The sequence below is a fragment of the Rana temporaria genome, chromosome 4 (assembly GCF_905171775.1).
Source record: "Rana temporaria chromosome 4, aRanTem1.1, whole genome shotgun sequence".
In the NCBI taxonomy this organism is placed as follows: Eukaryota; Metazoa; Chordata; class Amphibia; order Anura; family Ranidae; genus Rana; species Rana temporaria.
Genome location: NC_053492.1, coordinates 225613866 through 225632614, shown reverse-complemented (window position 1 = coordinate 225632614; position 18749 = coordinate 225613866). Strand labels below are relative to the sequence as shown.

Genomic DNA, 18749 nt, shown 5'->3' with positions numbered 1-18749 from the left:
GACAATAAGGTCTAACAATTATGATACACAGAAACAAAACATCCCAGTGATAAACATGTTTGAAGTGACATTTATAAATAATGAATGCACTTTGTACTGCAGTTGGTATAAATTTTCATATTGATTAGAAGCCTGTGGTGATATGCAACAGCATCATTTCTCTTCTGAAAGATGTTTCTGCAAATCTCTATTGTAAGGTTTTAGTTAGTAAATTTGCTGCCTATAATATGATGGTCAAGTCTGTAAAGACTAGCAAGCCAATAACCAAAAAACGCATTCTAAATTGTTTAGATTAATCAAATGTCAATGTTAATACTGGAAAGAATATAACAACCACCAAAAACCACACAAGAACAGAGATTTTCTTTATGTTTGGGTATTTTAGGAGATCGTTATCACTACGAACATCTGATGATTAACCAATGTTGGATTCACACCCCTTCTGTGGCATAAAGCGTGGGTTGACTGGCACTGCATTGTATTTACTGTATGTGCGTTTGGTTTTATGCATTGCATTGGTGTGTGGGTTTTCTTTCGTTCAGAGGAGTAACCAAAATACATTACTTTTATTTACCCAATGTGCAATGCTGCAAGCTGTGATACTTTGTGCTGCATTTAAATGCAGTATGTTTTGTATTCACCCAACACTCGCCAAAACAACAGGTTGGCATGAACTCAGCCTTTTAGAAACAAAAGATTTTGGGTTGGCAATTCATTGTGCCTGCAATAAAGTGTTACTAAACCCACAACAGTAAAATCATTATGTATATGCAGCATAGCATACTTGTTATACTCTGTGGAACCTAAGGGGTTACTCCTCTGCATTGTGGAAAAAGGCTGTTTTATTCTGTATGCACAGATCCTCCCCCTCCTGCACTGTCTATCTGGGGAAGGCCAGCTAACACAGACAGGGTAGATGACCTGCACATGCTCAGTTGCGTCTTTTATGCTGGGGAGAACATTTACTTGTTCTCAGAGCTAGCAAGGTAACATGATATTGACATCACACATGGGCATGTATACAGGCTGCAGTAGAAATCTCCTCCCACATGATCTCTCAGCACTGGGGAAACAGTGCAGTTTATCATGTAACTGTGGTATACAGATTATCCAAAAAGGTATATAGTGGCAGTATTTTAATGTAAAAAAAAAATGTATAAGCTGTGGGCACTGTGGTGAGGCTAAAGAGGTTTGTAGTCCATAAAACCAAATGAACCCACACCAGGAACAAGGTCTCTTCAAAAGGTGCCATGGAGCCGACGAACCAAAGACTTATATTGCCTTTTAGCTTTGTTGCTGTATATCCGGCACCCAGTATTCGATTTGCAATCAGGGAATCAAAAACACATTAGTTGTTACATGATGAAAATTATTCCCACATGAAATAGCTTCACAATGAGAGTGAGAATAGGCATATAATAGGGATAGGGGGGCATTGTAAAAACTCTTTCACAAGTCAACCTGTTTCTGATAAAAATATCAGAACCATTGTATAAAAAAAGCCACCTTTACAAAGAATACAGCAATTGTTCCTTTTTTGCCATGTGTTCGTGAAAATGTTTTTTTCCGTCTACTGAATCAGTATCTCACCTACCAATGAAAATGACATCTCGCTATCCTGGGGCTACGAGACAGATGGCTGAGCAGCAGGAAAAATGTCCAAGGTTTTGAAATGCTCAAGAGGCAATCAGAATTGCAAAGTAAGCATGAACTGCAGTGTAAGACAGGTAATCATGTAAACCATACTTCATAGCATGCCATAAAACACAACACAATGGGATGGAAAGCCATTTTGAAATATTTTCCCAGCATAATTTACTCCCAAACCACTTATAGGCCATTTACGTTTTTCAGGGGCCATTTCCAAGAGGACACAGTAAAGCATACAATTTCCTTTAAGTGGGAAAATTAAGGACAACAGAAATGCGCTAAAATAAATGAGCCTTTGTATTGTAAAATTGTATGGCTTTGCAGGGAAAAAATATGAATTTTGTGCTATAAATGGTTATTACTAATTGCTGTTATTGTTTAAATGCAACAGGTAATATCACTATGTAAGATAAGACAAATGACTACCCAAAGGCGAGTTAGAGTAGATTAGTAGCCAGATTAGAATGTAATCATTTATACATATTATATATTTCATTAGTGAATATTCTGTTTTAGCGGTAGTTCTGCTGACAGCTTTAAGATCTACTGTTGCTGAAGGGAGAGGAAAGCAACAGGAATGAAAGGCCAGGAGATCGGCCTTTAGCGGCTCCCATTATAGGCACAGTGCCAACAATAGAACAACTGAGCATGTGCAGAGCAGGGTGAGAGAGCTCTTTACAGGATTTTAACTACTTGCGGACCACCCCGTGCACATATACATTGATGGGGTATCCACTCTGGGCTGGATCACGTATATATACACACATGATGCTGCATTTTCGGGCATGGGGGTTGTGCATTGATTCAGTACAGCACAAGTCGGTTAGCAGGTCCCAACCAATGATTTATGGCTGGGACCTGCAGATAGGCTTAGCGTATCACAGTACAGAGCCTTGTGTTTACCAACATAGGGCTCTGTAAACTGGGAAAAAAGTCTGCCACGTCTACTAATAACAGCATTACATATTGCACAGATTACACTTGTTAGGCAGACAGTTAACCCCTTTTGCCTAGATGTTAACCCCTTCCCAGCCAGTGTCATTAGTACAGTGACAGTGTATAGTATTAGCACTGATCACTGTATTAGTGCAACTAGTGATGTCATTGTCAGTTATCACTTAGTGTCAAATTTTCTGCTGCACCATCACAGTCCTACTATAAAGGTCGCTGATCGGCTCTCGGGTGCTGCCGCCGCCATCTTCGGTTAAGGATTCCAAATGTGAGACTGGAGGTGGGGGGGGGGGGCGATTTCCGAAAAGCTATTTTTGGGTGAAACTCCGCTTTAAAGTGGTTTTCCAGCTTGTAAGTGATGTTTGAATGGTGCATTTGGACAAAGCTGGTCCTAACAAACGATTACCTTCACTATTAGTTGCAGATACTGTGAGCACTGTATAAACTGTACATAGCCACAGCTGTATACAGTGTTGTGGCAGCGGTATTGGAATTTCTGTGCTCAGCCTCCCATAGGGAGCTTTGCATTCTATAAATGAATACAAAACTTTCTTTGATTGGCTGAGTCAGAGATTGTGATGTCATGCACCCGCCTCGCTCGTTCACACTAGTGGCCAGTGCTCCACATGTCCCCCTTTATTGGTAGCTAGTGCACAGGGCATCCCTTAAATTGGAAGTCGGTGTGCCCCCCTCATACTGGTGGTCAGTGCTCAGTTTCTCATCCAGGCTTCCCCTCTCTTCACAAGCAAACAGCAGCAGAGGACCAAATAGGTTCCATTCCAAACATATCAGAGTCTGCAAGGTGACTAAGGCCTAAAAGTTCAAGATGGGGTAAATGTTGGGTCTCAAACCGGAAAATTGTTTAATTCTCCCACATCTATGTATTGGCTATGCAAGTTACCCAAAAGCCCCAGGATAACCATCCCCTCCACACCTTACATGGAATTAGTGGGGCAGGCCATCATGCAGTGGCAGATTTATCCACAGCTTTGAATGCCTTAGTTTGTTACTGATGAAAACCCCTGGAACCCAAGGAGCTGTGCGAAGGTTCTGATCTACACAGTTATTCCTAAGAGTGCTTTCACACTGAAAGCACTCGGGTGTCGGCAGTAAAGGGCCTCTATTTTTAGCAGCGATTTACCCACGTTTTTTCAGGCGAAAAAGGGTTAAAAGCGCCCGCAATGCGCCACTACAGCAGCGCTTTGCTGGCGGCTCGGAGTCTCTGTCCATTGATTTCAATGTGCAGGGGCGCTTTAGAAGCGGCGTATTGACCCCTGCAAAGAAGCTGCTGGCAGGACTTTTTTTGATGCCCTGCCAGCGCAGCACCCCAGTGTTAAAAAAGCACCCTATTCTCTACTTGTCTAATTTGGGCATGGCACCACTTCGTAGGAGACTTCTACCACATCACATCCCCTCTTCTGACTAACTATTTACAGTCTGTCATGAGGAGTCACTAACAGACCTTGAGTTTTTATCCAGTCTGAAGAAAAACACCTGGGTAGCCAGACACGATAAGATTTTCTGAAATGAATTTAAACATTAGTCTGGATAAGGCACATTTGATTTGTTAAAGGTCTTGACATTTTATTTGCATGCTTCTGCGTGTATATTGGAATACAGGGTATAATAGTTACATTTACCATTCAGACTCTCTATACCCAGCAATGAATATATTAACATTTTTAGCTTTGCTCACCTTTCAAAGTAAATACGTCCACATTTAATACGATCTCATCTGAGCTGAATTCTGTCTTTTAGATATGTTAGTGGCGATTAGTCTTTATAAAGGATTTGAGGAAACAGTGTTTAACATTTAAAGCAACGGTGCATGCAAAATAAAGTCAATTTTGATCTCTTTTACATGAGCACACACAGTGCATGGCTGAAGTCATATTTTCTATAAAAAAAAAAGACTATTTCACCAAATAAAAGGTAAAGCGGGAATCTGAATACCATGTGGCATTTATACTGTACTGGTACTTTACACAGTGCTGTAAAATACAGATACATTTAATTGGAAACATCTACATTGTTGTGGTTTCTTTCATGGAACTAGTTCATAGATTTTAGAAAGATTTTTCCAGGTCTGCCATAATCTATTACAATGTTTCTCAACTTCAGTCCTCAAGGCGCCCCAACAGGTCATGTTTTTAGGATTTCCACTATTTTGCACAGGTGATTTCCTCAGTTTCACTGCCTTAGTAATTTCCACAGTTGTTGCATCTGAGGGAAATCCTGAAAACATGACCTGTTGAGGTGCCTTGAGGACTGGAGTTGAGAAACACTGATCTATTACGGCATATTCATGAAATTATATGTACTTGTAGATCAATACTTCATCTGATATTAGAAGTTAAAAAAAATATTATTAAAATCGAGACTTGTTTCAACCCAGCTGGGTGATCAGCCACATCGTAGTTGGGCACTGGCATGTTTCTCTGGTGCATTTCCTGGGTCTCCTCCTTTAAATACTCCCATTTGGTCCTCATTTTATTTTTGTTAAAAAGTATTTATATAGCTTTTACACTTCAAGTTTCTTGAGGGACATATGTAAAAGTACCATATGTAAAGGTCCCTGTCTCGCATGCAAACATACATACACATACATACATACATACATACATACATACATACATACTAAGGTCAATTTGGACAGGAGCAAACAGCATGTTTTTGGAGTGTGGGAGGAAACTACAGCATCTCAGAGGAAACCCATACAAGCAGAACATGTAAACTCCATGTAAGTAGTGCCCTTGTTGGAATTCCAGTGCCGCAAGGCATAAATGCTACAAAGCACTAACCCACTGTGCTGCCCTCCTTTATTCTGTTTCTCTCCCATGTCAATATGGATCCATAACTGTACCGTCATACTCTGAAGAATCCTTTCACCTGCAAAGCATGGTCAAATACTCTTTCATTGAGGTGGGCACTCACAGGCATTCTGATTGTGTGAGCTCCTTTTTAGGGGAAGTTTGTTTCACTCTTAAGTTGTCTGTTGTACAGTTTTTCTTATTCATAAGGGTGAATCGTTGTCATGTTTCACAATGACCCTCATTTCTGACCTTGAATGTACTCAGTTCTGTTTACTACTGACAACAGCCTCTGATGTCTAAATTTTTGTGACTCTCGGCACTCTTACCAACTGGATTGATATGACCTTTGAACTGTCTACATCTACAAACTCGACCAATGACTGGTACTCTGCTTTGGGTTCTCTATCTCATCAATGAGGCCACCTCAATACCCCCTTTGAGTGTCCATCTGACCCAAATGCGTGGAGGTGAGAATGAATGCACTTCCAAAGCCTGATTCTTGGTTTGAGGATTAGACAACCTCCATTATGCCAGCCTAGTTTCACAGATGCTCACCTTCAATCTTTACAACTACAATGAATATATTACAATTTTATGGCATGCCACAGCTGGATTAAAATAAACACAAACTACCTTATAAATGTGAAATTTCACTACGTATAGTGTTATTCAGGCAATTACTTGCATAATCTGCAGACTCAATTGTAACTTGATAATAATATTTATTGGAAATTGGCTTTGAAGTGGCTGTAGATCTTCAGACAAACAATGCTATATAAATGCAAATGCAATGAATTATTGTACCACTCAGATTTAGTTTTAAAAGCCTCTGTATTGTCTGTTAATAACCAGATATACAAGTGATTGGACTCATGTACATAGAATATCATTTGTTTTTATACATCAAAGTAGAAGTGGTAGACTGTGCTACACGTTGTCAGGCGATTGCATTTTTTTTCTGTACATAGTTTGTGAAAGATAATTGCATATTGTAATAACAATGTCCTCTGCTAGTCTTAGACAATAACACAAGCAGCATCAATATGTTATTGATTAGTAAGGACTCTTTCCCTAATTCCTATAGTTATTAAATTACCTTCTGCTTCATCTGTCTTCTCTTGAAAGCATCAGCATGCAATGCACAGACTTCATTGCCCAATGTAATATAATTTTTTTTTAGCAATCAAATGCACCACTGGGATATGGATTATACAAAGCCAATATGGTATTCTGTTTTGAAGATCAGGAACACTATAATAGCTTACACACAAAACTGCTTGCCATCACTTCTGTTTGGTAACAAACAGATTGTGTCTACAAGTTCTAAATATTAAAGTGTTACTAAACCCAGAACCTGCATTCACCGTGGTCTTCCACAGTACACAGAACATGGAAACGCAATAGCTTTAGTAAATATAAACTGCTAAATACATTTTCCCATCAGCAGTATATAGGAGTCTTGTGACTTCTATCACGGTCTGCTTAAAGGGGTTGTATGGGTTGTATGGGTTTGTTTAAAAAAACAAAAAACAACAAACATTTTATACTTGCCTCCACTGTGCAGCTCATTTTGCACAGAGTGACTCCGATCCACATCTTCTGGGGTCCCTAGTGGCTATCTCGGCTCCTCCCCGCTTCTGGTAACCCCCCTGGTAAGTGCTCTCCCAAGGGGGTTACCTTGTGGGCACGCTCCAGAGTCCTGTATCTGGCATCTATAGGCGTCGACTACAGGACTCGGCCCCGCCCCCGGGTCATTGGAGTTGATTGACAGCAGCACGAGCCAATGGCTGCGCTGCTATCAATCTATCCAATGAAGAGCAGGCTGAGAAAAGCCAAGAAGCAACGCGTTTGACGCAGGACTTTTGAGGGATCAGGTAAGTAAACGGGGGCTCAGGGGAATGCATAGGATGCATTAAGGTGAAAAAACATGAAGGTTTACAACCCCTTTAAGCTTGTAAAAGGAGTTTTCATTCTCCCCTAATCCTCTGTCTGGACAATGCTGATTGGCCTTGTGCTGATCACATGCACTCTACCAAGAGGGGGGGGGGAACTCTAGTAGCACACACCAAACTGAGCATGTGCAACCTGACCCCTAATGCTCTGTTATATCAAGAGTTGGGTTGGAGTCAAAGAAGAGAAGGATCAGAGGGACCGGATCACATAGCCTTTATACACAATGCAGAGGATAAACCCCTTAGGTTCCACAGTGAGTATAGCAAGCCTGCTTTACTCCATATACAGACTGATTTTACTGTTGTGGGTTTAGTAACACTTTAAGCATTAACAAACTGAAATGCACGAAAATTAATGGGAATGGCAATTTTTGCTTAAAACCATTACTCCCTATCTTTTCTGATGCCATGAAACTCACAACAAAATGAAAGTTTTAGTGTTTTAAATAAGAGAAAAAAAATCCAATACCCCCCAAAAAACAATTCTCATAATCAAATTGCATTAACGTCAAAAAATGGAAATCAAGTGGTAAAATGCATACATTTTCTAAATAAAATTTGTTCTGAGCTTCCACCACTGAAGCATTGGTCACATGGAAGATCTATGTTTAGGCAAAACTGCAGCCTAGTTTGCTGTGGCTGAATATTACATCTATAGCTACCAAAAGTGCAACTTCCTAGAGATATTTGATGTGTAGTCTGCCTAATGTTACACAACTTCCTATTAGAGTCTTACCATTCCTACAGCTCATTCCCTTTGTATGAACAGCCTGAATCCAATGACTTCAATGAAAACTGCATTAACAGACTGAGAAGAAGCAGTTGGTCTTTCCACTCAAAATAATTGAATCCCGACTGCAAAAGCACACAGGAGACAGGATGCAAGAAAAAAAAAAAAAAAAAAGCATACTGGACAGACAAGGGGAGTAATGTTGTTGGATACATAATCCATTTGGGGAGTATCATCCCTTGTGCAAGATTAGATCAAACAAACAGAAAAAAAATATATAACAAGGATTTTAAAATGCTTAATGCATTTTATTAATACAGGTTAAGAACATGTAATGTCTCTAAAATCATTAAATAAGCATTTAACACCAATTCTATTCTGGATAGCATAGGAACCTAGATGTTACAGTCCTTAGAGACCACTGAACATGGGTTAACATGTTTTGCGGGATCACCTGCTTCCTCAGGACCATGATCTCCACCAATGAGCTTATCACAATAATATCAAAAATACACACAATAAATATTTTTCAACAACTCTATATATTCATATCTTGGGAAACATGTACGACTCGATGTTCAATGGTCACCAGGACCATCTAAATTCCTATACTATCCAGAATAGAATTGCCGTTAAATTCATGTTTAATGAGGGATTTGAGAGAAGTTACATGTTCTTAACCTGTATTAATAAAACATTAAGTTTTAAAATCATTGTTACATATTTTTTCTGTTTAATAAACCATTGGAGGTATACTTAAAGTCCCATTTACTAGGTACATGCTTTGATCTAAGAAAAATAAGTACTAGAAGCGCTGAAGCAATAAGAAAACGAAGAACTGCTTTTCAGGCAAGTACCGGTAGAATAAAGACTATGGAGACGTTGGTGGCTATCTATAATCTATAACAGAACAGATTCTTTTTATTCATGAGAAGTTGGAATGCTTATATGGGGACTCGAACACCTATTAGAATGTTTGTACATGCCTGACCCCTGCAATTATCCCACGTAATAATATGACAACCATTACCTGGAGACCCCTCTGTATCCATGTCTAAAACCCGATGGCATATTACAGAAAAAAAAATCAATTAAAAAAAAAAAAAAAAAAATGACACATTCTACTCTTCACATCACTCTCCACCAATTTCTTCATATGTGTTTTTTTTTTTATTTTGTATTTTATCTTAAGGCTCCATGCCCACTGAAGCTGATAAAAGCTATAAAAAAACGCCAGTAGCTTTGCAGGGAGCCTTTCAAAGTTTTTTAGCGTTTTTGCAATACCTTTACTCAGCTTTTTCAGTGTAGCTTTTTTTTTTTCAATGGATTAAAAAACGCAAAAAAACGCTGGCACCGACGTTGTGTTTTTCGGCGTTTTTCAGCGTTTTTCCCGTCAAAAAATGGGACTTTGAACGGAAATTTCAGGCGTTCAAAAAAAAGCCAATAAACTCCAAAGCTTATTAACACTAAAAAACGCCCAGGTGTGCATTGGCACATAGGCTAACAGAGTTCAGTTTATGGGCTTAAAAAAAAAAAGCCAAAACGCCAATAAACTGCAGTTTATCAGCTTCAGTGTGCATGGAGCCTTCGTGTTTAGGAGGAGGAATCAAAATTGGCTTATTTATACTTCATTGTACAAAGAAGGTTATAACAACACTTAAAAAGGCAATACTATAAAGGTAGAACCTTTGCAACATACAAAAAAACAACAACTGTTAAAGTGTAGTTCCATGCAAATGTTTTTCTCAGTTTGGCAAGGTACGTCACTTCTGTGGTTTTATTGTGCGCAAACCTGACCCCCCCCCAGACCATTCACAAAACGCTGTGCGACTCGCGCATGTGCAGTTGGTTTTGAAGCTGCAATGCTCCACTTCCTGTATCCCATAGTAATGATGCCGACACCTGCACCTAGAGCCGATGGACAGGTCGGCGTTGGGTGCCAACATCGCAGACTCCATGGACAAGCAAGTGTCCTTCTATTAAAAGTAAGCAGCTACAGTATTTGTACCTGCTGACCTTTAAAAAATGTTTACCCAGGCTGTAACTCCACTTTAAGGAAATATAGAATACATGTTCTGTTAGCTTGTCTAATATATTACTGTGAATGTACTTTTTTTCTCTTTTTAAACGTAAAATATGTTGTCAAACATTTATTGATTTATAGTGACCCTTCCTAACTGACCTCCTGCGCTTGACAGAAAAATAAAATGTGTGAGAAGCAAAAGTGCAGGAATGTTGAAAGATCTAAGCTGCAACTTAGTAGAAACGATTGGCTCCATTACTACAGCCTGAGGAGATGCCTCCGGCTGCTTTCTTCTGAGGGTATTGCTTCAAGTAGCTGAACATAACCCTCACTTTCTAAAGGATATGAAAATCTGATTAAGGCCATGGACAGTGGTCTGCAGACAAAATCTCAATAGAATAGAAACCTCAATACAATAGAATGATTTTCAAATACCACCACTATAAGAGAAAAAAATAAATAAGTCACTAGTTTATTACATAATTAAAGCTGTGAGGGTAAGAATACAATATAAGGTCTCGCCTGCAAATATCCATTTTATTCTTCAGTGCATGAGTTTGTGCAAAGCCACGCCTTGTATGAACCTATGCACTGAAAAATAATTATATTTTACTCATAGAAAAAAAAATACAGTGCTGGTTTTAGGATTATAAAAATACCCAAGTATGACAAGCAAAACAAAACATGATTTTTGTATCCGCTATGAAATGTGTTTCTTTGGAGTTTATTAAAGTAGATGTAAACCCGATTCATGATATTTGAGCTGGGCACATATATCCGCAGTGTTTTCTTATCTCTCTTCAAAGCACTGAGTCCCGTGGCTTTCTCCTGCTCCATACTTCTGTTATCAGTATGATAACCTCTGAAAGTTCTCAGACACGTGATAAAACCAGGCTGAAATTTGTGTCAGAGTGGGTGCTATAAATAGATTAGCAGAAAGCTGCTCTACTCACAGTACAGCTCTGAAAGTCTCTGCCTATGTGGAGGGGGGCGTGTGCCTTTCCTCCAATTATTATTATTTTTCCACCTTTATTATGACCTATAAACCGTGCAACTCAATTGAAAAACAAAACTGAAATCTTTTAGAGGGGCGGGGAAGTAGAAATAAAAAACGAATATGATGTGGTTACCCACCCTCTTATAACTGGGGATGTAGCGGTGTTCAGAATGAAGCAATAACATTCAAACTAATGTTAAAAATGAGTCAGTACAGACCCATCATTTAAAGTGCCTCTGATTAACCCCTAAATAAAGTTCAGCCGTTCTAGAAGGCCTTTCCTGACATTCGATATACCATGGAACACAGTCATCAAGTGGAGAAAATATGGCACAACAGTGACATTACCAAGTACTGGACGTCCCTCCAAAATTGATGAAAAGACAAGAAGAAAACTGGTCAGAAAGGCTGCCAAAAGGCAACATTAAAGGAGCTGCAACAATATATGGCAAGTACTGGCTGGGTGGTACATGCGACAACAATCTCCCATATTCTTTGTATGTCTGGGCTATGGGGTAGAGTGGGCAAGAGGGAAGCCTTTTCTTACAAAGAAAAATATCCAAGCCTGGCAAAATTTTGCAAAAACACATCTAAAGTCTCACAAAAGCGTGTTATGGTCTGACGAAAACCAAGGTTGAACTTTTTGCCCATAAGTTCAAAATATGTTTGCCACAAAAACAACACTGCACATAACCAAAAGAACACCATACCCACAGTGAAGCATGGTGGTGGCAGCAACATGCTTTGGAGCGGTTTGTCTTCAGCTGGAACAGGGGCCCTAGTCAAGGTAGAGGAAATGATGAACAGTTCCAAATACCAATCAATATTGGCACAAAGCCTTCAGGCTTCTTTATAGAAAGCTGAACATTTAGAGAAACATCTTTAGGCATGACAACAACCCAAAGCATACATCCAAATCAAAGGAATGGCTTCACCAGAAGAAGATTAAAGTTTTGGAATGGCCCACACCTGAATCGGATTGAAAATCTGTGGGGAGAGTTGGAGTGTTTTTTGAAAAGAAGATTGGGCAACTATTGCCAAGTCAAGATGTGCCATGCTGATAGATTCATACCCAAATAGAATGAGTGCTGTAATAAAATCAAACGAATACTTTGTTGAAGCACCTTTTAAGGGTGTGCACACTTATACAACCATATTATTTTAGTTTATTTTTACTTCCCTCCACCTGAAGTTTGTTGTTCAACTGATTTTTACAGTTTATAGGTCACATTAAAGGTGTAAGAAGTTCTGAAATGTATCTTTGTCTAATTTTTTTTACAGCACAGAAACCTGACATTTTAACAGGGGTTTGTATACTTTTTATTATCCACTGTATGCAGGAGGATTTTTTTAATCTCTGTGTATCATCTGAGGCTGTTCACTTCACTGGGTATATACAAGGGCTTACATCCACTTTAAAAAGAGAAGTATGGGTTTTATTTTTGACCCATACTTACCTCATGGATGGAGCATCAGACCGACGCTGCAGCTGTCCCCCGCCATTTCTACACTGAGAACTCAGCCCCCGAACACTGCCGATGGCTCGGTTCTCACAGATCCAAGAGGAAAACAAGGCATTTCCCCGTTCTGCCTAGTGACAGAACCAGGAATCTACTGCTCCCTGTCAAAATCGGGAGAAGTGATCTCTGTCATGTCCTAGGTAGCCCATCGCCCCTACAGTTAGAACACACTGATACACATTTAACCCCTTGATCACCCCTAGTGTTTAACCCCTTCCCTGCCAGTGACATTTACACAGTAATCAGTGGCTTTTTAGCTCAGATTACTGAATACAATTCAATGGTCCTAAAATAGTGTCAAAAGTGTCCGATCTGTCCGCCGCAATCCCAATAAAAATCACAGATCACCGCCATTACTAATAAAAACAATTATAATTAAAATGCCATAAATCTATCCCCTATTTTGTAGACGCTATAACCTTTGCACAAACAAATCAATATACACTTATTGTGATTTTTTTAACCAAAAATATGTAGAAGAATACATATTGGCCTGAACTGAGAATTTTTGAGTGATATTTATTATAGCAAAAAAGAAGTACAAAATAATGTTTTTTTTTTTCAAAATTGTCCCTTTTTTTGTTTTGCGCAAAAAAAAAAAACAGATGATCGAATACCACCAAAATACCACCTCTCTTTTGGGGGGGGGGGGGGGAAGAGACGTTGATTTTGTTTGGGTACAAAAACACATGACCACACAACTGTCGGTTAAAGCGACGCAGTAGCGAATTGCAAAAAAATTATCTGGTCATTAAGGGGGTAAAATCTTCTGGGGCTGAAGTGGTTAAAGTTGAGGCAAATGATCCAGGCTGTTTGTGTAAGGTTCCGAAGGACTGGCACAACAGAGCACCCTGAAAGTGTTAGTGGATCGTGAGCTTGAGAGACCCTATTCAAGTGGACTGCTCCCTTTGGAAAATAACATGCTGCAATGTTGAGCAAGGAAAACCTAATAGAAAACACCAGTTAAAAACCCTTGGGACCCACGTCCAGCTGCTGAAGCAGGAAATAATTTTTGGCCAGAGTGTAGGCTGTACCAAGATAGGCGTCGGATGTCCAAACACTGACGTCAATATGTTCCGCCTGCTGACTTCTGCTTGCACCAGGTTGCCTAATCTGATGAAACACCCCCTACCCCAGGTATCAGGAGCATTTGTGCGTGTACAAGTACTCGCGCAAATGCTCAGTATCGGTACAACCCTACTTATTACATGTGCATGCTTACCTCGAACATACCTTATTTATCTGAATGATGATCACAATTTACAATTCATGGGAAAAGAGAACCTCACGGAGATCAATATACTATAAACCCTGAATGTCAGAAGCCATGTATGTCTCTATAATGAAGCCTCGCATGGGCAAAATGCATTAGGGTAGCATCTTCTATGGCTGGAGAACCAAGCTGAGCAATTACCCATTTTCACCACTATAGCATTAGGACTACAAGAAAATGGCACCTGGCAGCACACAGGATAAGCAGATTGTAGAGGAGCCCGAGAGGCCTTACATCCCAACCAGCACCAGCCTACAGTGTAACCAGCTACAGGATTTCTGGAGCATTAGAGTGGTCCGGTTTTTAGTTTAGCCTACATTAGCATGTAGATAAAGTCTTGATTGAAGGCCCAAAAAAAAATAAAAAAAAGACCCTGAAAACAATAAAATTGCTAGTAACAAAAAAGGAAACGTTTCTCAACCGGAAGAAAAAGGAGATAAAAAAAAAAAACAGAACACATCTGTCCACATAGCACACAAGCAAGTGCTAAAAATTCTGGGAGTGGAAGGGGTTATACCTGACTGACCAATGGCTTTTGCTTGCCAGTGTCCAAATCTGTCCTCTCTGGGGACTCTCACTTCTCATTGGATGCGGCAGCAGCAGCGAAAGCCATTGGCTAATCAGGAGAGGCAAGGGGTGGGGCCAAGCTGCGGCTGTGTGCGAGTGGACAAGCAATCTACATAAAAAACAGAGTGCACTGATTTGCAAATCTCATAAACCTAGATTTTATACACAACAGGTATACGAAAAAAACGGCAAAGTAAGGGGTACTAACAAGGAACAGCTAGGACAACATTTTGAAAATTAGGTTAATTGGCAATAGGTCAGTAACATGATTGGGTATAAAAAGGGCACCTTAGAGAGTGTCTCAGAAGTAAAGATGGGCAAAGGGTGCACCAATCTGTAAAAATCTAAAAAATTAACAATTAGGGAATAATGTTCAACGTAAAATTTCAAAGGCTTTAAATTCATCATCATCTACTAGAGCTGTACGATTAATTTAATTGTTAAAAGATTGTGATCTTTAATCCCCCCCAATCTTAATCCAGCATTGCCACAATTCATGTAGAAAGTGCAGAGCCGTTCAACTGCTCACAGCTGAAAAAAAGACAGCCAGCAATGTTTACCAACAACATTGCTCAATCAAAAGAAAAATGGTATTGTTCTGTTCATTTACAGATCAAAAAGGGATGAACTTAAGTCTGCAAATGAAGTCAGTTTAAAGCAACCTTGTCATATACACACACACACACACACACACACACTGTATTAGGTACACTTGTTTAATTGCTTGGTAACAAAAACTGCTAATCAGCCAATTACATGGCGGCAACTCAATGCATTTAGGCATCTAGATGTGGTGAAAACAACTTGCTGAAGTTCAAGCTGAGCTTTGGAATGGGGAAGAAAGGGTATTTAAATGACTTTAAATGTGGCATGGTTGTTGTTGCCAGACAGGCTAGTCTGAGTATTTAAAAAACTACTGACATTGGGATTTTCATGCACAATGGTCTGAAAAAGAGAAAAGATGAGGGGTAGTTGAGTGGACGAAAATGCCTTGGTGATGTCAGAGGAGAATGGGCAGAATGGTTTGAGATGATGGAAAGGCAACAGTAACTCAAATAACCACTCATTACAACCGAGGTATGCAGAATACCATCTCTGAACACAGCATATCAAACCTTGAAGCAGATGGGTTACAGCAGTTGAAGAGCACACCGGGTGCCACTCCTGTCAGCTAAGAACAGGAAACTGATGCTACATTTTGCATAGGCTCACCAACATTGGAAATAGAAGATTGGAAAAATGTTTTAGTCTGATGAGCATCGTTCAGATCCATTCTGCCTTAAATCAACAGTTCAGGCTTTGGGCCCCTTAGTACTAATTGAGCATTGTTAAAATGCCATGGCCTACCTGAGTATCGTTGCTGACAACATCCACCCCTTTATGATTAGAGTGTACCCATTTTCTGATGGCTACGTCTAGCAGAATAATGAACCATGTCACAAAGCTCATATCATCTCAAACTGGTTCCTTGAACATGACAATGGGATCACTGTACTCCCAATGGCCTCTATAGTCACCAGATCTCAATCCAATAGAGCACCTTAGGGAAGTGGTGGAATGGGATATTTGAATCATAGATGTGCAGCCTCCAAATCTGCAGCAACTGCGTGATGCCAACAGGGCAATACGGACCAAAATCTGAGGAATTTTCCCCACACCTTGTTGCATCTATGCCACCAAGAATTAAGGCAGTTCTGAAGGCAAAAGCGGGTACAACTCGGTACTAGCAAGGTGTACCTAATAAAGTGGCCAGTACACACACAGTGTGTGTGTGTGTGTGTGTGTGTGTGTATGTGTATGTATATGTGTATATATATATATATATATATATATATATATCTATATACATACATACATATATATATATATACACACATATATACACACACACACACACACACACACACACATATACACACACACACACACACACACACACACACAGTATCTCACAAAAGTGAGTACACCCCGTTTTTGAATATATTTTATGACAACACTGAAGAAATGACACTTTGCTACAATGTAAAGCAGTGAGTGTACAGTTTGGAAAATAATGGTGGCCATACAAAATAGTTACTTTGGGCCCAGTTTGGACATTTTCACTTAGGGATGTACTCACTTTTGTTGCCAGCCGTTTAGACATTAATGGCTGTGTGTTGAGTTATTTTGAGGGGACAACAAATTTACACTGTTATACAAGCTGTACACTCACTACTTTACATTGTAGCAAAGTGTCATTTCTTCAGTGTTGTCACACGAAAAGATATAATAAAATATTTACAAAAATGTGAAGGGGGGTACTCACTTGTGAGATGATATATAAAATTGGATATATACACACACACACGAATACACGTACATATACACACTTTATTTTGGCCCTGATCGTGGCTTTCCTGTGGTGCAAGAAAGACCAGCACCTCTCAAGGGGCTTATTCGGCAACTGTCTTCCATTGTATGTGGTTCTAATCACAATACTGCAAATGGATTTCATGGTGTCCATATACAAAAGGTTGTACTGAAATTGTTGGACTTATCTTATAGATGTTTTGAATCAGTGCCAAAAGCCAAGGAAGAGGCTCATTCACCGACTCCAAACCTCTGCCAGACACAGAAAATTACTGAATATATACAAAGAAGATTAATCAGCTGCAGCTACAAAAAAAATGTAATTAAAAAAAGGTTACCAGTTTCCTTGCAATGTTGAATATGTAAAGACATACATAGACAGAACAGGCCAATTGAACCCCACAGACTTTCAGTAGATATGGTGTGAAGGAATTACCAATATACTAATCCCTTTTATACCATTCTCTGAATGTATATGAACCACTGCAATATCAACAGTAAACTAAAATGACATGTGCACATTTACATACTACTTATCAAAAAGAGGACACCTTTGTACAATGGAAGACCTTGTTCTGGCTGTTAATAGAAAAATAACAGAGGCAAGTAAAAATAAAGGAAATCTGTCTCATGTGAAAAGGGCATAAAAGCAACAAACACCTGCTCAGAACATAATATGGGAAAGAGGCCTCACTCAAAAGTACATAGTGACAGTTTTTAGAAAAATGTACCGAAAAAAGTACAATAAAACCGCCCCAGTGTCTTATTCTTTACATTAAAAAAGTTATATTTAAATGGTGAAAATGTCATTATGCAACAAGACTTTGAAGATCACTTTGATAGCTTTTCCTTCCCCAAGGAGCTCATTACTGGTATTTTGGTGGAGACAGCACTGCTGACAGAAACAGGCCCCCTTATTAAACATTTTCTATAATACAGGGCTCTCAGCAGACTTAATCATGCCATTTACAAGCCCGACTAACAATATCAGTTGGCATATGGAAGATAAAGGCTTGATGCTCCCTTCTGCTAAGGTTTCATTGTAGTCATTTTGTACAGCAACAATGGAGAGTGTTCATTATTTATTACTTACCAAGTCCTAAAAGATCAATGGTCATTTCTGGGGCTCTCTTTGGACTAGCTTTAACCTCTAACTGTGGCTCCTTTTTCAATACCTGTAAAAAGCAGCAAAGCATTCATTAATTAGGCACTTAAGGGAAAGCAATGGAGCATTTATCCTTTCCTGGTATATTTAATATAGTCTGTAATAGTTGGTAGAAGCACATAATGCAGTTCAAAGTGATACCTCCAAAGACATACAATTACTAACTGGAACATAATGAACACAAAGTAAACTCCCCTGACCTATTTTGGATGCTGGCAATGACATAATCACTCCACCTAAAATGTAGTGGTAGTCAAATTTAACGGAAAGCATTTTTAGGTTTTTAAATGCTGGTACAAAAATAAAAAACTGCAATTCTAACAAATAAGGTTACAAAACAATATGTCAACATCCATGCTTCACAAGGGTAACATTTTAGAACAGGATGGAAAAACTAGTATAGGCAAGATATATATGAATAGCCATATTAGGAACACAAGGGCACAATTTAACGGTTTAGATTATATTTACACAATAGGTTTGTATTGACTTGAGGAGAGTGCATCGTCATATGTTCCTTATGAAAAGCTCCATTTTCTCAGATTGGGCACAAGCTTATTTGTTCTTGACCCTTCAAAACAGAACTGCAGGATGAAAAGATCTCAGATAAGGGTGAGGCAAGTAATGATGTGCACTACGCTTACCTCTGTGTACCCATCTAGAGATCTTCAGGTGTGAAGTTCACAAGCCTGAAAGCATCCTAACATGCCACTCTGAAGGCAGCTAGAATTAGTTGTCACATCTATAGAAGTCTCTTGA

The 18749-nt window shown here is 39.3% G+C and overlaps 1 protein-coding gene across 2 annotated transcripts in view; it reads right to left on the bottom strand.

Moving 5' to 3' along the window:
- SMAP1 (small ArfGAP 1) overlaps positions 1-18749 on the bottom strand; it is a 311133-nt gene that overhangs the window by 62765 nt on the left and 229619 nt on the right. For both annotated transcript variants that reach the window (XM_040349919.1, XM_040349920.1), the window contains one exon: positions 17919-18000. In XM_040349919.1, the coding sequence (XP_040205853.1) occupies positions 17919-18000 (82 nt within the window). The remainder of the gene's footprint in view (positions 1-17918; positions 18001-18749) is intronic.